This window comes from Hyperolius riggenbachi, chromosome 2, assembly GCF_040937935.1.
Source record: "Hyperolius riggenbachi isolate aHypRig1 chromosome 2, aHypRig1.pri, whole genome shotgun sequence".
NCBI lineage: Eukaryota > Metazoa > Chordata > Amphibia > Anura > Hyperoliidae > Hyperolius > Hyperolius riggenbachi.
This window is the reverse complement of record NC_090647.1, coordinates 485,765,858-485,793,849: the sequence shown is the minus strand read 5'-3', so window position 1 is coordinate 485,793,849 and position 27,992 is coordinate 485,765,858. Positions and strand designations below refer to the sequence as shown.

The window sequence follows — 27,992 nt, the reverse complement described above, 5'->3', positions numbered from 1 at the left end:
AGAATAAAATCAGCAGACTGCAATAATGGTAAACGTAAAACCACAAACGTACTCTGAATCTCTAAATGGGTTAACTACTGTATAAAGGCCAACACCATGGCAGGTAAACCTATGCAACGGATCACAGCAACAGTCACCTCAGAACAGGACATTACAGAAAATACCATGTAAACATTTAGGAGCACTTCCCACTGTAAAAACCTCTTCACCTCATCAGTAAGGAGTAAGTACAGTACGCCATACTGCATGTAAGTGACATCTGTGTCTCCCAAGTGCCCCCTCCACCATCTGCTGGCAGTATTATATGCGTGACATACAGCCATGTCTCCTAAGTGCTCCTGAGTGCACTGCATCTGTGCCCCTCCGGTGCCTCCTCCGTAATGTGCGGGTGGAATACAGTAATAATATGGCTACAATGTATGTAAAAAGCACTTGCATCTCCCGCTCCCCCCTCCCACCCCCTGCCAGAGCGGAAATAAGAAGAGTAGTGCACATCGTTCACTCACCGGTTCACAGTGATGATAATGATTCAGCTAAAACCTATGTGAGCAGCATTTCCATCCCCCCCCCCCCCCCCGAGTCTCCAACCTTGTCCGAGCGGAGCGTTGTGTGTAGGTGCCAGAGGTAGAGTAGTGCACAGCGATCCCTCACCGGTCCATGCCGCCTGTCTGAGTCTCATCTCTATGACGTCCTGCACTGTCGCGCATAATTAAATACAGCATAGAGATGAAATTCGGACAGGCGGCATGGACCGGATGAGGGGACGCTGTGCACTACTCTTCATCCGCAACCAACATACAACGCTCCGCTCGGAAAAGGAGGGGGGAAGGGGGGAGACTCGGGGGGGAGTGGGAGATGCAGCTGCCGCTCAGATACATTGTAGCCGCATCCTTTCAATCACCGTGGACAAGTGAGTGAACACAGTGCACTACACTTCTTATAGGGTATCTCGAGGGGTAGCGGAAGATGCAAGCGTCGCTCACATACATTGCAGCCGCACCGGGGAACACAGATTCCCTGCATTCGGGGGCACTTAGGGGGACACTTATTTCATGCCATGCATGCGCGGGGACTTGAGTATAAGCCGAGACCCCCAATTTTGGACTACTTTTGTGGTCCTAAAATCTCTGCCTATACTCGAGTATATACGGTATTTCTAGCTTTGCAGCATAGTACTACTGTGAACCAAAGTCCTGCCTTGCTCTCAAGATGTGCAAAAACAAACCTAATCCACTCTTCCTGCACTTTTCTGCCTCCATGACCAATGGTATGGTATGTCACCGGAGGATTGGAGTTCAGTCTGTACCTAGTGGTTGCACAACAGCATTGTGTGTTCCACAGGGTTTTGAGCGCTCTCATAGAAAATGCAACTTCTGGTTCTTTCATTTGAATTTTGCAATTTATGCTGCATTTTGATGCATTTCAGCTTCAAAAATAGCCAATGCAGTTTCCTTCTATTTCGTGTAATGCATCAAAGTGTCACCCAGCAGGTCTTCATAAAAGAGCTGCACCCCGCAGGGAATTTTAAAAAGTTAAGTGGTATTAAACAAGGGACTGATCCTAAGGTGACAGGAAGCCATTCCTATAACACCCTGGCCCTTATTCAATAAACAATTGGCTATATGGGCACATACACGGCAGATGAAATTCAATGTTGACAAATGTAAAGTCATGCATTTTGGACGTACTAATGGTCTAGCACCATACAAAATAAATGGGATACAGTTGGGGACATCAAACTTGGAGAAGGACTTAGGAGTACTCATTGACAACAAGTTAAATAATCGTACTCAATGCCAAGCCGCTGCAGCTAAAGCTAACAAAATTTTGGGATGCATTAAAAGGGAAATAAAAACGCGAGATGCTAGCATAATATTGCCCCTGTTTAACTCTCTAGTAAGGCCACATCTGGAATATGGAATTCAGTTCTGGGCACCACATTACAAAAAAGATATTGCAGTTTTAGAGCAGGTGCAGAGACGAGCAACAAAATTGATACGTGGGATGGAAGGTCTCACTTATCAAGAAAGGTTAGATAAACTGGGTTTATTTAGTCTAGAGAAAAGACGCCTTAGAGGGGATCTAATTAACATGTATAAATACATCAGAGGGCAATATAATAGCTTGGCGGATGAGCTTTTTGTCCCTAGGCCTTCTCTAAGGACTAGAGGACATGATCTGCGCATGGAGGAAAAACGTTTTAGCCATTTATTTAGGAAAGGGTTCTTTACAGTAAGAGTGATTAAAATGTGGAATGCATTGCCGCAGGAAGTCGTTAAGGCAAACTCTATACCTGCATTTAAAGGGGGCTTAGATGCTTTCCTTGCGTTGGAAAGACATACATGGCTACAATTACTAGGTAATGCCTAATGATGTTGATCCAGGGATTTTATCTGATTGCCATCTGGAGTCGGGAAGGAATTTTTCCCTTTAGGGGCTAATTGGACCATGCCTTGTAAGGGTTTTTTCGCCTTCCTCTGGATCAACAGGGATATGTGAGGGAGCAGGCTGGAGTTGTACTTTATACTGGTTGAACTCGATGGACGCATGTCTTTTTTCAACCAAAATAACTATGTAACTTTTTCTCCTAGGAGATAATGTTTTATCTTCCCTTTAAAATAACTATGCAATTTTAAAAAAAAAAAGTACCAAAATGTAGATGAAAAGTACTGTCAAAATTACTTTGAGTATTTTCTTGCTTGCTGCTGGCTTTAAGGGCTGGTGCACACCAAAACCCGCTAGCAGATCCGCAAAACGCTAGCAGATTTTTAAACGCTTTTTTTTATTTTTATGAGGCGTTTTGCTAGCGTTTTGCGGATTGCTGCTGCGGTTTTCAGTATAGTAGATTTCATATATTGTTACAGTAAAGCTGTTACTGAACAGCTTCTGTAACAAAAACGCCTGCAAAACCGCTCTGAAGTGCCGTTTTTCAGAGCGGTTTGCGTTTTTCCTATACTTAACATTGAGGCAGAAACGCATCCGCAATCCAAAAAATGCCTCACCCAGGCATTTTTCGTTTCTGCAAAACGCCTGCCGCTCTGGTGTGCACCACCCCATTGAGATACATTGACCAAGCAGATCCGCAGCCGCAAGCGGATCTGAAAACGCCCAAAAAGCCGCTCGGTGTGCACCAGCCCTAAAGGCATGTTATTAACAAGGTGTGAGAATATCACCTAGGAGAAAACTTAAGAGAAAAGGTAAATCGCATATGGAGCCCCGTCTTCTCATTACTAAAGACAGTTCCCACTGTAGCCAAAACAGACTTTTGTTGTCCATTTTGCCATATCAGAAAACCGACAGTCGACGGATTCTATGTTTTTATACGATCCGTTCACACTTGTCAGTCTGCAACAGATTTGTTGGATCCATAGTGGTAAGCGGAAAATTGGGACCTGCAAAATATTTAGCGGATGAGTTTCCCATAGAAGCCTATGGTGAAAAACAAAGCATCTGCTCTGGACTCCAACCCGGGCCACAATGGACCATCGGAGAGGACACTAAACTGTCTGGTCCTGCTGGCCATTGGAGATCAGGCTCTATGGGGAACTGAGCCGAAGGAGGAGATAACTGCAGTTCTGATTGTTTTTGCATGTACAGCAGCATAAAGGCCTGCTGCGGAAAATCTCTTTCTTCAGACACACTCAGAGGAGATACAGCGAGTCACACTCATACGGCCTGTCAAAGTTCAAGATTTACTGCATGTTGTGCAATGCAGGCTACAAAGACATAACACTGACATTTACAGCACAAGTCAATGTTCTGCAGAACTCACACCTATGGGAACATGACACATACTGCAGGAATTTGCTACAGAGAGTAAAGACGGACAGCGTAGGCCTGACTGAGGACACCTGTGCCTTACTGATATGAAGAGGGAATTAGAAGAAGAAATAAATACACACTGAAGTTTATCTTGAGGGTTGGCTTTGCGGCGGCCGCTCTGAACTTGTGCTGGATCTAGAAGAGAATGCTCCCAGATAGAGTTTGCTCCATTACTGGCCAATGTGTGCACCATCTGCAGAGACAAAACAACAGAAGGTCATGGAGTAGAAGACAAAGTAATGGGAACCAACTTCTTCTAATAACTAAGATGCTGAAGGAGCAGACCAACCATCGTTAAATAAATCCATGCAGAACATGTCAATATGACCACATTATTACACCTATGATTTCAAATAGTTCTGTAATTTTTGCTTCTTGTGACCTTGTTTAACGAGAACCAGAGACAAAGCACCCTCATGTATTTTACCATATATATCAATGGGAACATGACAGTAAACACCTACTATGCTCTTGGTTTCATTTTTCACTGCTCAGCCTTGTCAACAGTTCTGATAAAATCTCTGACTGAGCATTCAGTAGCTGAGTCAGTCTTCTGTGATGTCTTTTCAAGCCCAAGCCTGACCCCTTGTGGCTCTGCTTTCCTGCTAGGTATCCTCGTAGCAGGGAAGCAGACCCACAAGAGGGCAGGCTTGGGCTTGAAAAGAGATCACAAAATACTGATTCAGCAATGATCAATATGGGGCAAAGTTAGACTGAATGCTCAGTCAGAGATTTTACCAAAGCTGATAACAAGAAGACTGAGCAGTGAAAAATTAAACAAAGAGCAGGGTAGGTGTTTACTGTCATGTTCCCACTGATATATATGGTAAAATACATGAGGGTGCTTCGTCTCTGGTTCTCTTTAAAGGAAAAATATGTAAACCTATTTATCTAAAATATCTAAACATTTATGAATTTCTCACAAATATAAAACTGTATCAAACCATAAAAAAGAGGCCTCAAGACAAACTGGAGACAATCACACGGCATGAGAGCAAGATAACACCCGAGATGGTTATTCAAACAGCAACAATATAAGAGATCTCAAATAGCAGCAATATGAGATGATTGGCCATTTATAAATAGGGATCCCATTTTTCTTTAAAGCGGAACCATAACGGAGTGAAAAGAAAAAAAAATGTCACTTACCTGGGGCTTCAACCAGCCCCCTGCAGACGTCCTGTGCCCGCGCCATCACTCACCGATCATCCGGTCTCCCGCCGTGGATCAGTTTGGTTTTCGGCGAACCAGAACACCTGCGCGGCCTTGATCATGCTCCCGTCCCTGTGGCATGCGCAGTATGGGTATACTTCACGTACGTACGTAGTACACATACTGCGCAAGTGCAGGGCAGCCACAGGGAAGGAAACGTGAGTGAATGAGGGCACAGGATGTAAGTGAAGCCCCAGGTAAGTGAAGTTTTTTTTCCTTTCAATTAATTAAGGTTCCCTTTAAGCCATCATATGCTACACATAAGGATTCCTATGGATTGCATGGAACTCTTTGTTTATGCATTAATACAAGAACCATAACCTAAGACCAAGTTCCAGAAACTTATGAGGAGATTTCCACTGTTATTATGTTATCCTTGTACAGGTCACAATAGAAATGAAAGGGAGACAAAGTCCGCCAGGGGATACCCCTTATGCAGTCCTCCTCGCTATGTTAGACCTGGAGCCATCCTGCAATGTTTAGGAGAGAAGAACCATTATCTCTTAGTTGTGATGAACTGAGCTTATATCGCAAGACGTTGCATAAATATTGTTGCTTGTCTTGCGAAGTTACTAGCAATCCAAAGTTTTACTGTATGTGGACAGGTACGCAGCCTCAAAGACAGAACAAATAAGACATTTCTAAATGAAGCAGAGGGAAGTCTAACCAAAACATTCATTCTTTACCTAATCCATGGCTCCAACATACTCTTCCACGTAGCCCTGTCACATATACACATCATATGGAGTTTAAAGAGGAACTCCAGTGAAAATAATGCAATAAAAAAGTGCTTCATTTTTACAATAAATGTGTATAAATAATTTAGTCAGTGGTTGCCCATTTTAAAAAAATTTAAATCCCTGATTTACATTCTGACATTTATTACATGGTGACATTTTTACTGTTGGCGGGTGATGTAGCTGCTGCATGTTTTTTTTGGCAGTTGCAAACAGCTGTAAAGCTATTTCCCACAATGCAGCAAGGTTCCCAGACAGGAAACTGCCAGGAGTAAGTACTCAAGAGTTTCTCGTGGGAGGGGTTTCACCACAATATCAGTCATACAGCGCCCCCTGATGGTCTGTTTGTGAAAATAAATAGAATAGATTTCTCATGTAAAAGGGGGTATCAGCTATTGATTGGGATAAAGTTCAATTCTTGGTCGGAGTTTCTCTTTAACTGCCAAAGCTCCAAACTTTCAAAGCCATGAAGCCAGCTCAAGTTATTCCTGTGGCCCTATGTGGCTACGCTTCAGCCAGCTTCTACTTCAACCTGCCACCAACATCAGAGGTTACTCCCAACCTCTAACTGGCCATAGTTTAATTCATACCAGCCTTCACATTAGCTGAGCCTCTCCTTTTTAATACATGGTTTTGTTTCATACAATCCTTCACAAAGAGTGCCCCTCCTGAACCCTCAGCTTCATTTCCAGAAATAGGCCATAGATATGCAGCTTTGAATGTATATTCAAAGCTGCATATCTATGGCCTATTTATTTTACAGAGCCATATACTGTATATACTCACATACAAGCCGAATTTTTGACCCCCAGAAAGGGGGTCAAAAAATGGGGGGTCGGCTTGTATGCGAGTCATTCCTGGTGGTCCGTGCCCCGCTCCCCCCTCCCCCCGCGGTAGGTAGGTAGTGCCCCAGTATAGCGCTCCCCCTCCCCGCTCCCCCCGCGGCCGCCGCTGCTATTACTTGCTTAGGCAGCGGCTTCCTCTAATCCGCGTTCCCCTTCTCATGTTGCATATACCGGTAAGTGTATCACAGCAGCGTGCCCGGCGCTGCTGCTGGGACGATGCAGGGGGCAGGAAAGAGCGGTTCCCCTGGTAACGGCGGGCGCGCTGCTGTGATACACTTACCGGTATATGCAACAGGAGAAGGGGGACGCGGATTAGAGGAAGTCGCTGCCTAAGCAGGTAATAGCAGCAGCGGCGGCCGCGCTATACTGGGGCACTACCTACCTATACTGGGCACTATACTAGCTACACTGGGCACTATACTAGCTATACTGGGCACTATACTAGCTATACTGGGCACTTTACTAGCTAAACTGGGCACTTTACTAGCTAAACTGGGCACTTTACTAGCTAAACTGGGCACTTTACTAGCTAAACTGGGCACTTTACTAGCTAAACTGGGCACTTTACTAGCTAAACTGGGCACTTTACTAGCTAAACTGGGCACTTTACTAGCTAAACTGGGCACTACCTACCTATACTGGGCACTATACTGGCTATACTGGGCACTATACTAGCTATACTGGGCACTATACTGGACACTACCTACCTATACTGGGCACTATACTGGGCACAATACTGGCTATACTGGGCACTACACTAGCTATACTGGGCACTATACTAAAAAACTGGGCACTATATTAGCTATACTGGGACACACTGGGGGGCTGCACCAATCCAGCATTTCCTACCCCCCGGCTTATATGGGGGTCAATCATTTTTCCCTGGTTTTTCAGGGAAAAGTTTGGGGTCGGCTTATATGCGGGTCGGCTTATATGCGAGTTTATACGGTAATCCAAACGTTTAAAAACCGTTAAAAAATGGGGGGGGGGGGGGGTACTGGTGGACTTACCACCCCATAGATGACACAATAATGTATCTTTAAAGAGGAACTCCAGTGAAAATAATGTAATAAAAAAAAGTGCTTCATTTTTACAATAATTATGTATAAATGATTTAGTCAGTGTTTGCCCATTGTAAAATCTTTTAAATACCTGATTTACATTCTGACATTTATTACATGGTGCCATTTCTACTGTTGGCAGGTGATGCAGCTGCTGCATGTTTTTGGCAGTTGGAAACAGCTGTAAACAGCTATTTCCCACAATGCAGCAAGGTTCACAGACAGGAAACTGTCAAGAGTACATACTCAGAATTTCTTTGTGGGAGGGGTTTCACCACAATATCAGCCATACAACGCCCCCTGATGGTCTGTTTGTGAAAAGGAATAGATTTCTCATGTAAAAGGGGGCATCAGCTACTGATTGGGATAAAGTTCAATTCTTAGTCAGAGTTTCTCTTTACCTACTCCGATAACATCTGTAATGTGTTTAGAGGGTCTGTCACCCGCTTCCATACAACAATGAGCAGCTGAATGAGTGAGTGGCAGGACGGGTATAGCGCCTGTCCTGACACTCATTCAGCTGCTCCTAGTTGCTCTTTGCCTGAGGAAGAGGGTGACAGACCCGTGAAACGCATTGCAGATGTTATTGGAGTAAGAACCAAATGTTGAAGAGGTTTTAGATACATTATTGTTGTGTCATCTAAGGGGACGTAAGTCCACCCGTACCCCCCATTTTTAATATAAATTTTATGACACCTTTGTATATACAAATCATTGAATATCCACCTGATGGATGGGTGGTTCTGCCCTTTTTCTTCCCATCTACGGAGAGCGACCTCTTGGCTTGAGTGGGGACAGGATCATCTCCCCATCTGTGGCGGCAACCCATGTTCTGACTAAAATTTCTACTATTCATTGCTACTAATACCAATCAGCAGTATTACACTATTCGGAGCTCTTGAAATGTTCTTTTTGTCTTACATAATCCAACCTGAAGGCCTCTGTTTCGCATGCCAATATACGGCTTACCCTGCTCCTGCACAAGTCTCGGCTGTGTTAATTACTATTCCCCCTCCAGGTCGCGGTGGATGGTGGGGAATGATGTAATTCAGTTCCAGCTATTGCTGGTGGCCGAATTACAGTGTTTTCAAATTAACTTAGAGGAAACCAAGGCTGAGGCAAAACAAAACAAAAAATTGTATACCTACCTGGGACTTCCTCCACCCCCATACGTTCGGATTACTCCCATGCCGCTGTCCTCTGCTGCCTGCAGCTCCGGTACCGGGTCCCATAACTTCCTCCAGTCACGGCCAGTCTGTGCCCTCTACATCTCTCCGGCGGCTGCTGGAGAGATACGTAAATAGCGCACTTCACTTGCATCAGACTGGCCACGACTGTAATGGGACCTGGTACAGAAAAGACTGATGACAGCGGCGTGGGAGCGATCTGAGCAATTGCGGCTAGAGGAAGGCCCAGGTATGCATAATTTTTCTTTTTTTTCTTTTTTTTTTGCCTTGGCTCTGGTACACTTTAAGCTCAGTCTTCTGATGGCGCCAAAGTTACTCACTGTGCACTGCTATAGCCATAATTCCTATTATGGCCTATGGTGGCATAGGCTGCGACCCAAATCTCCTGTGCGGTTTTAACAGCACTAACTCTGTTTCAGGCTAGATTGGCCATCAAGGCTTGGATAGAAGTGGATCTATGGATAGGATCTGGGAAATGGACTTACAAAACATTCTGGATGTAAATCTGCTTTAAGGTGGCCATACATGGTACAATTTTTCATTTTTTTCGATTAGATAATTTAGTTCGATTATTCCGTATCGAATATAAAGATTTTTCCAGCATGTCCGATCAGATTTTTCTCGAAAAAAACGGGATAATCGTTTGAATTTCTTGATCGAAAAAAAAAAGATTTTCAACTTTCATTCGATCATTTAGATTGAATAAACTTAAATTAAACGTTTTTATTGTATCGTGTATAGGCACCATTAGGGTGCCTACATACATATAATTTTGGTTGTGCAATTTTACCACTTCCATGTAGTGTAAGGGCAACCATAAACTGAGTACTATGAACAGACTGTGCCGGTAAGCGCTCAAATTACAACGAGTTGGTAAAATTGGCCAATCATTGGTTAATAAAAGTTGGCTGTATGTATGCACACAAAGATAACCATTTATGCAGTGTGGCTCAAGCCTAAGCCATAAATTGTGCCCCCTTCTTTCTCCCACTGGCAAACTCTCACTAGACTGTTGTCTTCTACCAGAAGCGTCTCACCTGGAGATGATGACATTTGGTCAGTGGGAGCAACTTAGTGATGTAGGAACAACTTACCACTGAAGCCTGGGTCACGGTCTATAAAACTATTAGACACAAATTCACTTTAAAGAGACTCCGTAACAAAAATTGCATCCTGTTTTTTATCATCCTACAAGTTCAAAAAGCTATTCTAATGTGTTCTGGCTTACTGCAGCACTTTATACTATCACTGTCTCTGTAGTAAATCAATGTATCTTTCCCCTGTCAGACTTGTCGGCCTGTGTCTGGAAGGCTGCCAAGTTCTTCAGTGTTGTGGTTCTGCTATGAACTCCCCCTTCCAGGCCCCTCTATGCACACTGCCTGTGTGTTATTTAGGATTAGAGCAGCTTCTCTCTTATCTTTTACAAGCTGGATAAATCATCCTCTGAGCTGGCTGGGCTTTCACATACTGAAGAATTACAGACAAGGGCAAAGCTGTTTGCAGGAAGAAACAAGCAGCCTGAAACTTCAATGCATGAGAACAGGGGGAAAGAAACACACAAATGATCTCTTGAGATTCAAAAGGAATGCTGTATACAGCCTGCTTGTGTATGGATGTATTTTCTATGTGTGGACATACTGTACATCAACCTACTTCCTGTTTTGGTGGCCATTTTTTTTGTTTATAAACAAACTTTTTAAAACTGTTTTTAACCACTTTTAATGCGGTGAGGAGCGGCGAAATTGTGTCAGAGGGTAATAGGAGATGTCCCCTAACGCACTGGTATGTTTACTTTTGTGCGATTTTAACAATACAGATTCTCTTTAAAGTGTGCCTTTCACTAGAGAGCTTTGTAGGCTGACACTTTAAACTCCGTTTCCTGGCTGATTTGCTGAAGGCAGGTCTCTTCCTTGAAAAAGATGGGCTGCGTCCCCCCAAAAACTGGATTACCTGAGCTTGTTAGGGTTGTCCTTTTGTCTGCCAAAACGCTGTACACTAGTATATTAACTAGATAACGACCGCGTCACGCCGATGGGCATGAATGCAGCGGCAGCCCCCGGACCACCTAGCGCCAATTGGCGTCAAGTCCCAGGGCGGAGGTTTTGCCGGAGATCACACGCGCATGGGTGATCGCCATCTATTTACACAGTACAGCGTTGTGATCTAAGACAGTGCTGTACTGGGTGTGACACGGCTGTCCCCCATAGGGGAGACCGGAGCAATTGGTTCTCATAGGCTGATGCCTATGACAGCCGATCGCTATCATAGGCTGGCGTGGGGAAGGAGGAATACCAAAATTATAATATATATAGGCATTTTTATTTAAAAAAAACTAAAAAATATTTACAAATAAACATTGGTGGAGCCATCACAGCCCACCAGCAGAAAGCTCTGTTGGTGGGCAAAAAAGGGGGGGGGAGGGGGGAAATCACTTGTGTGCTGAGTTATATGGCCCTGCAGCGAGGCCTTAAGCCGCATCTAAACGCGTAATTGCGGCGACAGGACGGATCTCCCCAACGCCGATTCCCTGCTCGCTCCCCGCGAGGGGACAATGGCAGGGAATCGAACGGAAGTTAAGCGGCGCTGGCGGGCACGAGCGGTGAATCGAATCCGGCGCACGCGCTGCGAGCAGGGACGCGGAAGAGGCGATCCGGCGGCTAATCGAGCCGCCGGATCGGAGCCTCATCTACCCGTGTAGATGAGGCTTTAGAATTAAAAAAAAAAAAAAAAATCCTATGGTCCTCAAGCAGTTGAGAGCAAGAATATATTGATATTTTTCTTTGCCAGAGATTTGTGCTATAATGGGCAAATGTTCTGACTATATAATGTGCACTTCTACAAGGATTATTTTGCATGTTTATGACTATGCATTGTGTACATGACTATGCATTGTGTACATCCTTTTGGTGTGTTGGTTCTACTTATATGAAAACTTGAAGGGACCCTGAGCAGACAACTAAAACTAAAATCTGGACTTCCCTTGGACTACCACTAGCTGCGGGACCATGGTAGGGACCAAGAGGACGCCGGGGGACCTTACGGGCTACAGAGGGCCAGGAGGAAGCCCTGGTTAAGTCTGTATTTCCTTTTTTTTTTCTGAATGCTAAGGGTCTCTTTAAAGGACAATTAAAGTGAGAATATGGAGGCTGCCATATTTATTTCTTTTTAAACAATACCAGTTGCCTAGTAGTGCTGCTGATCTATTTGGCTGCAGGAATGTCTTAATAACACCAGAAACAAGCATCTTTTCAGATCTGACAATAATGTGAAAAACCTCTGATCTGCATGCTTGTTTCGGGACTATGGCTAAAACATTAATTTATGAAATAGGAACCCTCTTCAAGCGTTTTGGATTAATTAGCGGATTAGAGTCTGACAGCCTAAAATATTGAACCTTTTCACAATATTCTAACTGATATTTTTATTGTGGGGTTCTCATAAGCTGTAAGCCTTAATCCGTAAAATTATAACAAATAAAGGCTTGAAATATTTTGCTTTGTATGTAATGAGTTTATTTCATACCATTAGTTGCAGCTGAATTACTGAAATAAATGGACTTTTGCACAATAATCCAACTTTTTCCAGTTTCACCTGTAATTTTGGCTTAAAGAAAAAAAAATTGTTCTAAACTACGATCAGGCAGTAAAATGTAATCAGATGTGGCGGGCGAGTGACATTCAATCGATGGCTCATAGCTTTGCACTGCGTTGAACAGTGCAACTCTGTGGTTCAATAGATTTTCGATAGATTTCATGGTAAACCTATTCTGTGGGGAGTGTATATGGGGGGGGGGGGGGGGGGGATTTGAACTCTCTCTGGTCAGATTCTGATCATAGAGGGATTGAGGTGTTTGCCACACTGGGTGGCAATGTAAGGGTGTATTGCTACCTTTGGACGGCTGAGAATATGGCCTCTATTATTAATTTTAGCCAGGGGAGATTCCTGTGTTTGGAAGGTGCAGTAGCATAGTGAACAGTTCACATGATTTATCACCTTGCTTGCAAGTCTTAAGAAGCAAAACGTGAAAACCATGTTGACAGTAAAAGATATTTTGCTTTTTTCGAACAGAGCAGATACTTGATCTTTTGTCCTCATCAAGATTAAAGCGGATCATTTTTTTTATAGGACTAACTTGCGTCAGAGATGAAGCAACAACTGTCATCCTGCATATGTAACAACAGCATAAAGGTGACAAATACACACAGTGCATACGATAATGTCTATACAACACAATTTAGTTACAAAAAGCATTGCAGATCACAGATGTACTCCCATATGGTACATTAAAAAAAAAAAAAAAAAAAAATCACCAGGTGACCGCAGAAAGAGCAGATATTGCACTGGTGTAAGAGAAGAGTGTAGCTCCTTGAATGGCTGGTTCACACACACATCTCTCTCTATTTTATATATATATATATATATATATATATATATATATATATATATATATATATATACATTATATATATATATATATATATATATATATATATATATATATATATATATATATATATATATATGTACAGAGGAGCTGCAGCATACAACAGGAAAACAGTGACAGGGGCTCTTGGTTACGCTTTAACGCGCTTAAGCTCACCAATATACATACATATACATACATACATATACATACATACATACACACACACACACACACACACACACACACACACACACACACACACACACACACACACACCCTCTATACAAGGACTACCAAATATATATGTTTATTTTTATTTGTTTTGGGTGTTTGGTGAGGAGGTGGGCACTACTAGACCACCAGGGAATCTGCGGAAGGGGTGGGCACCACTAAATATCCAAGGAATCTGGGGAGAGGTGGGACAGCTAAACCACCAGGAAGGTTTTTTTTTTGGGGGGGGGGGGGGGGGCAGACCACCAGGGACCACCTAGAGGGGACGCTAGAAGTCTTACAGGAAAAATTCTGATCTAACGCCTCCTAACTAAAACTCCCTACGCTTGGGGTATGCTGTATAATGGGGGGGGGGGGGGGCGGATGTTTATTATAGTGCTTGCAATGCATATTATTGTAACCCTGCATTTCGGTAATTGCTTTTACCAAAGGGGGTCTTGAAAAAAGTGTCAAGGTTCTCAAGGGTGCCCTTGTCTGAGAACCACTGCACTAGATGTAGGATTAGTTGGAAGAAAATAAAATGGCTTTTGAGTCAGATGCACACGATTTGCTGCAAGTAACATACGGTATGCAACAAGCATATGGCCACGGGTTTCATCCTACTGACATGTCTGTTTGAAATATACAGAACAAGTGCCAACATATGGGAAGATTTGTCTTTTCTTGGATTGCATATCTCTACAAAAATAACACACCCAAATGTGTATATGTTCCAGATTCATGGCAGACAATAGAAGCATTCGGTGATTAATTGGCTCCTCACAGCTGGACCAGATTTTAGAAATACATTTCCAAAAACAAACTTGTATACTCCATTAACTTGTATAAAATAAAGGCCTGGAGCCTATTATTCTCAGGCACCACCTCACAGAGACACCCAGGGAGTCATTCTAGCTATCCTAAAAAGCATCTTCCCCCACACTTACCAGTGTCTCCTCTGCATGAGGGGGGAGAAGAAAGGACATGTTTAAGTGAAATCTATTTTCAGTTATTTATCACTTCAGTCAGTATTCCAGGTGGTCTTTTTAGCACAGATTCTCCAAGGGCTGTAATCCGTTGATAAACACAATCGCAGCTGGGATTTGATCGCATTTCTCGTATATTCCACTGCAACCATTGCCCTGCGACCTATCAGGTGTACAACCCGATTGTGAGGAGTTTGCAATATTTATTATATTTTTTATTTTGTGCGCTGGTAAGATGGTTTTTAATGCCACGATTCTTAGCTTATAACAAATAGTGTATGTACTCTAGCGCCTAGTTACGTTTGACCTCTGGATTTACAATGTCTCATCACCCTGAGGCTGTGGTATATGATGTTTTAGCAAACAAGTGGTCTTATCTATTTGTCATAAATTAGCTAGCATCCTTGTGAGACCCTCGTGAAGTTGCAATTGAGGCAGCAAATGGCATTTATTTATGTTTGCAAAAAAGGTTTCTCCTTCAAAATTTCCAGTGTATATAAGTTGTGTATATTAACATCTTGTACAGGAACATACAGGAACTAAGCCTGAAGAAGGTTTACTAGCCGAAAGCTTACTCTTTGTTTAAGCTTAAAGGGAACCTTAACTGAACGGGGGTAAAGAGTTTCAATTACCTGGGGCTATTACCAGCCCCCCTGCAGCAGTCCTGTGCCCTTGGAGCCGCTCTGGAATTCTCCGGTCCCCCGCTGTCACTTAGTTTCCTTTTTGACGACTCACCAGTCGGCCGGCCGCCATGCATATTATTGGACGCATTCCCTATTGCAATTAGCACTGTTGCGGACCGCAACACGTACAAAAATACGCGTTGCCGCATATCTATGCGTATTTTTGTACGCGCTGCGGACCGCAACAAGGCTAATTGCAGTAGGGAATGCGTCCAATAATATGCATGGCGGCCGGCCGACTGGTGAGTCGTCAAAAACGAAACTAAGTGACAGCGGGGGACCGGAGGATTCCAGAGCGGCTCCGAGGGCACAGGACTGCTGCAGGGGGCTGGTAATAGCCCCAGGTAAGTGAAACTCTTCACCCCCCGTTCAGTTAAGGTTCCCTTTAAGTTACTCTTTGTTTAAGCTTAAAGAGACTCCGTAACAAAAATTGCATCCTGTTTTTTATCATCCTACAAGTTCCAAAAGCTATTCTAATGTGTTCTGGCTTACTGCAGCACTTTCTGCTATCACAGTCTCTGTAATAAATCAATGTATCTTTCCCCTGTCAGACTTGTCGGCCTGTGTCTGGAAGGCTGCCAAGTTCTTCAGTGTTGTGGTTCTGCTATGAACTCCCCCTTCCAGGCCCCTCTATGCACACTGCCTGTGTGTTATTTAGGATTAGAGCAGCTTCTCTCTTTATCTTTTACAAGCTGGATAAATCGTCCTCTGAGCTGGCTGGGCTTTCACATACTGAAGAATTACAGACAAGGGCAAAGCTGTTTGCAGGAGAAAAACAAGCAGCCTGAAACTTCAGTGCATGGGAACTGCAGGGGGAAAGAAACACACAAATGATCTCTTGAGATTCAAAAGGAAGGCTGTATACAGCCTGCTTGTGTATGGATGTATTTTCTATGTGTGGACATACTGTACATTAACCTACTTCCTGTTTTGGTGGCCATTTTGTTTGTTTATAAACAAACTTTTTAAAACGGTTTTTAACCACTTTTAATGCGGCGAGGAGCAGCGAAATTGTGACAGAGGGTAATAGGAGATGTCCCCTAACGCACTGGTATGTTTACTTTTGTGCGATTTTAACAATACAGATTCTCTTTAAGTTAGCCAATAAATGGTATTATCCTGATTCAAAATGTCTTGCTTTTGCAATTTTTGACTAGAGAAAAAAATGGAATGGAAAATGTTTTTAAATCACAGAAAAACCGCATAGCACCGCAATTGCCATTTGATTTTCCTACGCTCCTATACTTCCTATCGAAGGCCAATCGCATGGAAAATGCAGCAGGCACAACGGTTGTTATTTATAGCAATAACAGTGGTAATTTATAGCCGTTACATAATTTTTTACCCTTTAAAAGTTTTCTGCAGCAAAACTGCTGAACAGAGTCAAGACTCACAACTGTACCTCTCGGCCCCAGACCTTAACTCCCTCCTCACACGGGTTCCCGACTGCCTGGCCACTATTTACTCTTTCATGTCCTCTCGCTTCTTAAAACTTAAAGGGGAACTTCAACCTAAACAAACATACTGTCATTAAGTTACATTAGTTATGTTAATTAGAATAGATAGGTAATATAATTTTTTTACCCAACCTGTTTTAAAAGAACAGGCAAATGTTTGTGATTCATGGGGGCTGCCATCTTTGTCATGGGGCAGCCATCTTTTTGGTTGAAAGGAGGTGACAAGGAGCAGGAGACACAGTTCCAACTGTCCTGTGTCCTGATTACTCCTCCCAGCTGCACATGCTAGGCTTCAAATGTCAAATTCAAAATGTGAAAAAAAAATAATTTTGCACCAAAACAGCAGAACGAGAGCAACAACATCAGAAATCCCATCATGCTTTGCACAGCATCCGGGGAAAAAAGCCCGGGCAGTTTTCTTCTGTGCAGCTAAAAATGAGGCTTGTATAAGAGAAACAAAGTTCTGATGTTGTGAAACTTAAAGAAACACCAGGCGTTTTCAGTGCTGCTGAGTCGATTTTTAGTCCGGAGGTTCACTTTAATATGAATAAAACTGAACTAATAGTCTTTCCACCATCCCTGTCCACCCCTTTGCCTGATATTACAATAAATGTTAACAGCACGTCTATAACATCAGTTCCCAAAGCACGGTGCTTGGGGGTAATATTTGATTCTTCTCTCTCATTTACTCCTCACATTAACTCCCTAACCAGCTCCTGCCATTTCCAACTGAAAAACATAGCACATATCCGACCTTTTCTCTCCCATGACACACCAAAATGTTAGTACATGCTCTTATTATATCTCGATTGGACTATTGCAATATATGGCTTGGTGGACTTCCAACTAATCGACTAACACCCTCCCTCGACCCCTCGCTACCCTCCAACTACCGCCCGATCTCCCTCCTCCCCTTCGCCTCAAAACTCCTTGAGCGTCTGGTTCACAAACGCCTGACCCAGTACCTCAATGCCAACTCACTACTAGACCCACTGCAATCTGGATTTCGGCCTGCCCACTCAACCGAAACGGCTCTCACCAAAGTGGTCAATGACCTTGCCTTAGCTAAAGCTGAAGGTAAATACACCATTCTCCTCCTCCTTGACCTTTCAGCAGCTTTTGATACAGTAGATCATCCCCTACTCCTCCAGTCCCTCCAATCCATGGGCATTCACGATCTCGCCCTGACCTGGCTTTCATCCTACCTCTCCAACCGCTCCTTCACGACCTCCTTCAATGAGTCCTCGTCCACCCCCAACCACCTCTCAGTGGGAGTGCCCCAAGGCTCGGTCCTTGGCCCCCTACTGTTCTCCCTATACACATCCTCCATTGGCAAGGTTATCTCCTCCATGGGTTTTAACTATCATCTGTATGCAGATGACACCCAAATCTATCTCCACACCCCTGACATATCCACCACTACCATGGACAAGGTCTCCTCCTGCCTATCTGCCATCTCCTCCTGGATGTCCGCTAGGTTCCTAAAACTAAATCTAGACAAAAACGGAATTTATGATCTTCCCACCCCGGTCATCCCTGGACCTCCCAGATGTGCAGGTCACTGTTAACCACACTACTATTCACCCTACCTCTCAAGCCCGCTGTCTGGGTGTCACCCTGGACTCCGCACTCTCCTTCACTCCCCACATCCAAAACCTCACAAAGTCCTGCAACTTCCACCTTCGTAACATCTGTAAGATTCGCCCTTTCCTGACCCCTGCCACCACCAAACTCCTCATCCATGCCCTCATAATTTCCCGCCTCGACTACTGCAATGCCCTTCTGTCTGGACTCCCTAAGACCCGAATAGCCCCACTGCAGTCCATCATGAATGCGGCTGCCAGAATTATCCACTCCTCCCATCGCTCCACCAGGGCGGCTCCCCTCCGTGAATCCCTCCACTGGCTTCCTATCCAGTCCAGAATCAGATTCAAGATATTGTGTCTGACCTACAAATCCATCCACAAAACCTGTCCAACCTACATTTCTGATCTTACTCAGAGATACACACCAAGCCGCTCACTCCGCTCCTCCAATGAACTTCGCCTGACCGTCCCCCGCATCACCCAGTCCCATGCACGCCTCCAAGATTTCTCAAGAGCCGCTCCGACACTATGGAACTCCCTACCTCCACCCATTAGGGCAGCCCCCTCCTTCAACACCTTCAAGAAGGACCTCAAAACTCACCTTTTCACTCTTGCCTACCACCCCTCACAATTGCTCTAAACCCACAGCCGAACTCTGGTCCCCTACCTATCGTGTCCCTACCTCTCCCTCTAGATTGTAAGCCTTTGGGCAGGGTCCTCACTCCTTTTGTGTCCTACCTGATCATGCACCTCTATTACTGTGCACCCATGCTATGCATTTGAGTGAACCTAACTTGCCTAACTCCATGCTCCCATCCAGTGACTGACTAAGCTTTACCTTGTACTCATACTGTGCTGTGTGATCTGGTTTTCTTGTATTCCTGTATTGTCATATTGCTGTTTGTCACCCCTAAATATTGTCTGTAACCTAAATTAATGTCCAGCGCTGCGTAATATGTTGGCGCTTTATAAATACAACAAATAAATAAATAAATAACACCGCTCAATTCTGTACTGAACTCTGCTGCTTGACTCATTCATCTCTCCTCCCGCTCTTCCTCTGCTGACCCTCTCTGTCAAGCTCTTTACTGGCTACCAATTAATGAGAGGATTCAGTTCAAACCCTTAACCCTAACCTACAAAGCTCTCCACAATCTCTCTCCCCTGTACATCTCCTCACTAGTTTCCAGATACCAACCCAACCGCAATCTCAGATCTGCACACGAGCTTCTTCTATCCTCTTCTACAATTTCCTCATTACATTCACGTGTACAAGACTTCTCACGTGCCTCACCCCTCCTCTGGAATGCCCTTCCACAACACATCCGCCACTCTCCCACCTTTGAAATCTTTAAACGCTCCCTCAAAACCCACCTTTTCCGACAAGCATATTCTCTAGCTTAGGCCATGCACCCACTAAATAACCTAATTGCGCACTGCCTGTACATATACTGTATACATCCCCACCTCTTGTTTCCACCCCATTCCTTTAGATTGTAAGCTTGCAAGGGCAGGGCTCTCAGCCTTTTGTGTCATGGACTGTTATTAATTTAATTGCTTGCACACTGTTAGACATTTATACATTTTAGTCATCATGTTAAATCAAATTGTAATCAGCAGTGCTGTATCTTGTATCAGTGTTCATATTTGATGTATATCATTGTCTGCATCATTATGTATCCCTTGTTTGTTTTCTTACATTGTACAGTGCCACGGAATATGTTGGCGCTTTATAAATAAATAATAATAATAATAATAATAATAGTCCATGCATCAAATGTGCATCCTTGCTAAAGAGTAACAGCAGCTATATCCGTTATAGTATGCTACAAGAAAGGCAAAGGGTGCCCCCTTTGCCAGCCCAAAATGTCAGAGTCCGTCTGCTGCTGGATGCTTTGACCGCTTGCATGTTTCTGTGTGTGGTCTGACTGACTCTGTGGTGCCAATCACTGGTGATGCAGTTTTGCCATTGAAAGAAAAAAAGAATTTGTATAACGGTTGTTTTAGGTTTTATATTTTCAATAAAATTTGAAATGAAAAAATGAGTACCAATTATTGACTGAAATAAAATACATCACTATAGTATATTTTATGTGAGTGAGTATGACAATTTCTGATCTAGTAAACTTTTGATATAGAAAACCACTTTTCCTGGTCACTTGGAGTTCACTATAACAAGATTCTACTGTACTACAGTTACTGAGCACCGCTAACAAAGCTCTCCCTGACTTGACTGAAGTTATGGATAATCCTCAGACATCTCAGTGCACCCACTGTGAACAATGGCCATTGGTCTGACCTGTTGCTCACAATATCCTCTGCCGTTACATCTGCCATGTACAGCTGTTCGGTATGCAGCGGCGTAGCAATATTAGGTGCAGAGTTTGCGACCGCACTGGGACTCCTGGACCAGAGGGTCCCACCTTCAGCCACTGTATTAGCTCTTCATTGGTGTTATGTTAGTAATTATCACCTCTATATGCACTTTGAATAATGGAATTCATTAAACTGCTCTTCTCCCCTAATTACATCTCTATTAGGGCCCTTTTCCACCAGCGCTGGCTGAATCGCAAAAACGCAAACCGCTAGCGATTTTACAATCGCTACGGTTTGCTTTTAAACATAGGAATCGCGGTAGGTAATTTCCACTACCGCGATTCGTTTTTTACTTGATCGCGATCGCGCCGCGGAGCGACTTTTGCCGCGATTTTGCTATGCAGTGCATAGCATAGCAAAATCGCGGCCGCGAACGTCGGGGAATCGGCGGTAATTGCGATTCAGCAATCGCTAGCGTTCAGCGTGAACGCTAGCGATTGCTAGTGGAAAAGGGCCCTGACACTGTGGCTGTCCTTGGCAGCTTTTGGTGCTCAAAATCAATTTTTCTGTAAAGAGTACTTAAAGTGGACTTGAACTCAGAACTTCCTCTCTGCTCTAAGATACGCAACAGTATAATAACTTTTAAAGATAAACATTTCTTTATTACAGCTGATACAAATCCTAAAATAAATATTTAGTGTTTTTATTTCCTGCTTTCATGGAAGCAGACATATTAACATCCTGTGCTTTCAAATGGGCTTATCTGCCTTATCTGCCATGGCAGTCAAGTGACACAGGGGAGAGATCAAATTACAACTTGTAATTAGACACAAATGAGGGGGAATTAGACAGGCTAAACTCACAGGGTGCATTTCTCTCGTTTTTCTTTCTGTCCTGTGCAAGTTGAGGTCCCCTTTAAGGGAGCCCCATGTAAAACGCGCACTGAAGCCCATAGCTCAGGGGTCTCAAACTCGCGGCCCGCGGGCCATTTGCGGCCCTCGTTACAATATTTTGTGGTCCTCGCCGGCAAAAGCTTACTTATAGTTCGCTTTGGTGCTCCCAAGTAAGGCGCCGCATCGCCGCCTCTGCCAGCCCCTCTCACTCTTCCTTTACAGAGAGGGGCGGGCAGAGGCGGCGATGCGCCGTGATTGACGTCAGGAGGGGCAGAGCTGAAGCTGAAAGCTCTGCACCTTCCAGGAAATGCCGGCGGATTGCCCCCCCGGGCAATTTGGGGGCTATGCAGCCCTTGTTTTGCAGCGGGGACGCGGCGGATTATTTGTAATGGGAGCACTGAAGCGAACTAGAAGGTAAAACGGGCAAAATAGTTCGCTTCAGTGTGAATTTGATTTTGAAATAAAAATCAATGCAAGGGACGGGGGGTGGTTAATGCGGCCCCTAAATTGAGTTTGAGACCCCTGCCATAGCTCCTTAGCTATGCCACTGCTGCTATGTAATAATTACAGCTTACAGCTTTAAAAGCTCCAGTTTCCAGTCTGCTCTAATGCAGGTTTGGCTGAGGCAGAAATCTGTATTGGAAGGTTTAGTTCCTCTGTAAGCATTTAAGAACTACAGCAGCATCCCCGGCAAATGCTGGGAAACATGCATAAATGTAAATGGCTGAAGTTCTCGTCTATATGAGGAAACAAATGTGTATCATTTAAAAACAGAATATTCCGCATGTGGCATTCTTGATAAGAGCCAACTGTAACAAATGGAATGCCGCGAAGTCACGCGTTAATACGCAATTTCATGCAATTCGTCACATCACAAAGCTGTTCACAGGAACCAGGCACAGCGGTGTAGTATAGCAATAAGAATATGAAGTAAATAATCACATGAAAGTGTAGAATAATGAACAAAAAAGCAGAATATCTCGTGTATCAATGCAAAAAATAACCGTAAGAAAACATTTACTTCAGGCATTTTTCAAAGAATGACATAGCCTGCTTCTTGACACAACAGGCATGCTTACCACAGTAGGTCTTGGTGGTTATTCTTTTTCTATAGGGAGTGTATGCTGCCTGCGTTTGTTGCCTGCTTTTTACTTTCCTGCCTTTATTGGAACGGTTATCTCGCTGGTAATGACAGTACTGTGCATCAAACAGGAAAAATTCACAGCATTTTCAGCTACCTGGGCGACTCCCATCAGGACTTTCGCAATATACTTGTGTCCAAATGTCACCAAAAGCACAATAGTTACATATATTTGCCTGACTAAACTGGCCCAGTTGATAGAGCAAGTGGACCCCTTCACAGAAATGTTTGGATACTTACAGATATGGGGAAATAATGGGTGACAGTTTTCTTAAAGCTATAATATGAGCACACAAAAAACAACCTCAGCAATGCTCTTTTTTGACACCTCTGTGCTGAGACAAAACAGAAAATCTATGTGACCGGAACATGCAGGTGTCACAGGACACATGTTCCAACACACAAGCACATTCCAGCCAAACACTGACGTGCAATAGTAAATAAACAGGAAGCCACAAGTGTTGAGAAGCTCTCAGAGACTTGCTTGTCACTGCAGAGAAGGCTGGTGTGATAGGATAACCCTAATCCGCTTACATAACAAGCTGCACGCTCCTCTGAAGTGCAATGCTGCCGCCCTGAGCCAAATGCTGCCGCTGGATGGAACGACTAAGGTTTACAGCACGGAAGACGTGCACTAGATCTAAAAGGCCATTCTGTTTCCTATAGGCTTCCATCATTTTGATAGACTCATACGTGGAACTATGAGATCTGGCATCCCAATTACAGAGGAGCTGAAGTGAAAATAACGTAATGAAGTACTTAAATTTTTACAATAATTATGTACAGTGTTTGCTCATTGTAAAATCTTTCCTCTCCCTGATTTACATTGTGAAATATATCACATGGTGACATCTTTACTGCCGGCAGGTGATGTCACTGGAAGGAGATGATGCTTTTTATGGCAGCTGGAAACAGTTGTTATTTCCAACAATGCAACAAGGCCCCCAAAGTGTGATGTCAGTACCTAGGTTCTGGCACCACACTGTGGGAGGGGTTTAACCACAATATCAGCCATTCAGAGCCCTGTGATGATCAGTTTGAGGTAAAGATAAAGGTAAAGATTTCTTATGGGAAAAGGGGTATCAGCTACTGATTGGGATGACAATCAATCCCTTGGGACACAGATGTGCTTAAAGGTGGCCACTAACGATACAATTTGCTGATCATATAGAAACGATTATTCACAAGAACAAATCAGAAATGATAATTTGTGAACACTAATGGGGAAAAAATCTCTTAAACAATGCAATCAGATTGACAGGATCGATCCAAAACCTGATCAATTTCATTAATCTGATCAGATCGGTTGGGAGAATTTTTTTTCCCATTAGTGGTCCCAAACAATCATTTCTGATAATTCATATGAAAAATCGTTCGTAAACGATTGTTTGGCAGATTGTATCGTTAGTGGCCACCTTAAGGCCTCATTCACACTTGGGTGCTTTTTGCCTACGATTGGCGCTTTGCTGATTGCTGCTGCAGAAGTAGCCCTATGGCAGTGATCTGCAAACTTGGCTCTCCAGCTGTTAAGGAACTAAAAGTCCCACAATGCATTGCACAGCCACAGTCATGATTCATAAAGGCGAATGCATTGTGGGACTTGTAGTTCCTGATAGTATACCTGCATTAATTAGCAATGCATTGTTTTCATGCATATACCTTGTGAAAGCTATAGGATTTAAAATACCACTCTGCTTAGTTGCTTACCTTGGTCTTCTAGTTCCCTGTTGCCAGCAGAGATGGGAGCTCAATTACCAGGGAAAACTCTGGTGAAAGTCAGTGGCCAACACATGGCTATCTTCCAAGCTAGTGACGCATTTTGTTGTTATATAAATGGGTGGTGGCAGACGAAGAGGACGGGGCGAGGTAGGCAACAATTTACTCAGCCACGCACAACCGAGATGATCAGCAGTAGTGGATCACTGAACCAAGGGATCAAGGGTGTCAGACTGAAGCTAGTTGATCGTAAAACTAAAGCTTCGTACACGTTAGAGGGTGCTGGACCAAGGAGGCTGATCCAGGCCACCTCTGCCGAAAACCTAGCGTGGGTACAGCGGCAACTCCTAATTCTTTGGTTCGTGATCTGCTGGTGTGGATTGCCTCTGCTGCCAAGAGTATTGTTCTCCATCTCGCCCTGCCTTCTCAGTCAGCCCCGCCTATTCGCATAGCAACCAAATGCGTTGCTAGCTTGGATGATTGCGATGTGTCTGTACGGTATTGGCCACTAACTTTCACCAGAGTTTTCGTTGGCTAAGGAACGGCCACTCTGCTGGCAATAAGGAACTAGAGGACCAAGATAAGTATTAGGACCCCATAATACACATCATATGTGGTTGAACAATTATGGGGTCAGTTCAGATGTGCTTGATTGAGTTCTGAATATTTCCAGGCAGGAATATGTAAATCAAAAATTCTGAATCCACTGGCTGCATGCTTATTGCAAACTGCTGAAGGCAAAAGATCACTATGGCCATCTGGCAACTGGCATATTCCACTCACCACAGGTTTCCTTTGATAATCATATGCATGACTATCATTTCTGAAGTATTTCACACAATACAATACACATAGTCAGATATCATGGCACAAGATTCCTATCATTACACCACACTGAAGCTTTACACAATTTCGTTGGCTAAATGGAACAGGTTAGATTTGTAAATCCATTTACATTCCAGCAAGTGAATATTATCTACATTTCTTGAAAGGAAACCATCTCCCTTATTTATACTTACCTGGGGCTCCCTCCAGCCCCATGAGCACCGTGGCTTCCCTCGCCATCCTCCTTTGGTCCCCCGTTCTGCCGCTACATCCCCGGGTAATCCGGGCAGTCATGGCCTTCTGCGCATGCGCAGGAGGCAACGACTGGCAGCAACTAACTGGATTATTGGGAGCCATAGCGACAGAACAGGGGACCGAGGAGGATGGTGAGGAAAGCCCTGGTGCTCATGGGGCTGAAGACAGCCCCAGGTAAGAATAAATACTGGCCAGTGTACTATCTCTGGTACACTTAAAGGAACTCAAAGCGAGAGGGATATGAAGGCTGACATATTAGTTTCCTTTTAAACAATGCACATTGCCTGGCTGTCCTGCTGACCCTCTGCTTTTAATACTTTTAGCCATAGACCCTGACCAAGCCTGCAGATCAGGTGCTCTGACTGAAGTCTTCCTGGACTCTGTACAGCACTGCGAAAGATGTCGGTGCTATATAAATACTAAATAATAATAATAATACAACAACAACTGTAAACCTAAAATGTCCACAAACTGCTTAACCACTGTACCCTACCCCACCACCTTCCATGTCCCCCATTTTCTCCTGCTCTGGCAATGCCTGTATTAATCTTGGTCACGCCAATAAAGCTATATTTGATTTTATAATGATGTGCTGAACACTCCCCAGACCAAGCAAGGGCACTATAGAATGACAAGCAATAAAAGGAGCCATAAAAAGAACACCTCACAGTAGTAGTGTATGGATTGCTTCGACAGCATAAAGTATAGTACCTGTAGCAGGGATGATGGCCACGCACTGTGTCGGAGGTGTTTCACGATTGAGATATGTCGCCCTAAACTTCTGTGTACACTACAGCATTCATCACAGATCAGCACACCGCGGTTTATGGAGGCCCAGCCTGGATCTGTTCAGAGATAAAACAGAAAACATATTAAACAATTAATAAAGCTACCAGCTGATTACAGAATAATGATGGTCTTTAAGTAAATCCTCACTTAACTAAAGCAAAATAATAATAATAATCTTACAGTCTACATAACGTATATATCAGTGATTGCTAACCTTGGCACTCCAGCTGTGGAAAAACTACAAATCCCATCATGCCTCTGCCTCCCAAAGTTATGCTTAGAGCTGTCAGAGTATTGCAATGCCTCATGGGACTTGTAGTTCCACCTCAGCTGTAGTGCCAAGGTTAGCCATCACTGGTATATACAGTATACTTGTGTATAAGCATAGTTTTTGAGGCCAAAAGAGTGGCTCCCCAATGAACATTTGTATTACCAAAGGGTTACTAATTTGGGATTGAAACGGATAGATGAGAACCATAGGGCGAGTTGAGCCAGGTTTTTGCAGGTTTTGCAGCAAGTTCCTGAGCAGAGGCGCTAAGAGGTCAGGGTACTCTGCTACACTTGTATAATCAGTGCCAGGATTGTTCTGCCTGGTACACCATGCAATTTCCCATCAGATAGACGAGTCAAACTCCAATCGATTATTTCCAACAGGTCCGATCTTATTTCGGATCGTTTTTCTGAGTTTCCGATAGGTTCTACACAAAATCGGTCCTGTCAGAAATAGGCATAAGGCAAAGAAACAAGGACCTTATCGAAATAATTTTTCTCCTGAATTTTCTCTCCAGGAGGAATTTGGTCCTGTACATAATACTAAAACCATTGCATAGATTCCTGTCAGATCAAATCTAACAGATAGTACAATATAGAGCAAAGGAACACTTGGCACTCAAACCCAATATATGTGCATATGAGGCAGGCTCTGCGTTTGCTTGTTGTTTTTTCAATCAATACTTCCCCTCTTCCAATCACTCAAACAAGTGGCGTATGACTGAAACTTTGGACGTGCGCCGGTTTCAAATTCTGTGAGAAACAGTCCAACAATTTACATACAAAAAGGCAGGCCGGGCATCAGTCCCTTTGAGTTTCTTTAATGCAGCATCTTGCCAAAGAGAATATTGCAGTAATACATTCGTGTACAGTTACAAACGGATGGATCAAACCTGCATTGTTGAGGATGTTCGGGGAGTGCGGGGTGCGGGTGACCAGGGGTAAGTGGACGGCACTACAGCCGTTTCGCGCCCGACTGGCGCTTGTTCACGTGCTCACGGCCGTTTGTAACTGTACACGAATGTATTACTGCAATATTCTCTTTGGCAAGATGCTGCATTAAAGAAACTCAAAGTGACTGATGCCCGGCCTGCCTTTTTGTATGTCAAATCTAACAGAGACCTATCTGATCTGTGCCACACACTACGAACAGATTTGTAATAGATTTCAGTAAGTAATCTCTTAAAGATGTATCAAACCACAGTGATGCACTGGATTAACGGGATGTCAATCTGCCGCTAGTCTCTCGACCCGCTGCCGTTCGATATTTTCTGTCAAGTGTCATCGATCAATTTAATTTATTTAAGGCGAAAAACGTTTGGATGATCGGTTGGACCACCTGCTGCATTGAGTTTTAGAAGATTAGATCAGATTGTTCGAAACGTTCATATTTCAGCGGGAGAAATGGATAAGTGTATAGCGACCTTGACAACCTCTGAGGGATACGATCAGAACCAATCAAATATTAAAAACTGTCAGACTTCCATCACTCCAGGTGTAACTGGCATAACCCACTACTTAAACATGTAACCATAGCAACTAACACTAACCTCTCCCTACTAAATTACTATTGTA

At 43.7% G+C, this 27,992-nt stretch overlaps 1 protein-coding gene and 1 long non-coding RNA gene across 6 annotated transcripts in view; one reads left to right on the top strand and one right to left on the bottom strand.

The window, feature by feature from the left end:
• GIT1 (GIT ArfGAP 1) overlaps positions 1-27,992 on the bottom strand; it is a 209,102-nt gene that overhangs the window by 104,028 nt on the left and 77,082 nt on the right. For all 5 annotated transcript variants that reach the window (XM_068270339.1, XM_068270342.1, XM_068270341.1 and 2 more), the window contains exons 2-3: positions 26,070-26,203; positions 3,903-4,015 (exon numbers count right to left, since the gene is read on the bottom strand). In XM_068270339.1, the coding sequence (XP_068126440.1) occupies positions 3,903-4,015; positions 26,070-26,203 (247 nt within the window). The remainder of the gene's footprint in view (positions 1-3,902; positions 4,016-26,069; positions 26,204-27,992) is intronic.
• LOC137547120 (uncharacterized) lies at positions 138-27,881 on the top strand. The gene is made up of 3 exons (XR_011026487.1): positions 138-223; positions 12,990-13,052; positions 27,725-27,881. It is a non-coding gene; the product is annotated as an uncharacterized lncRNA (long non-coding RNA).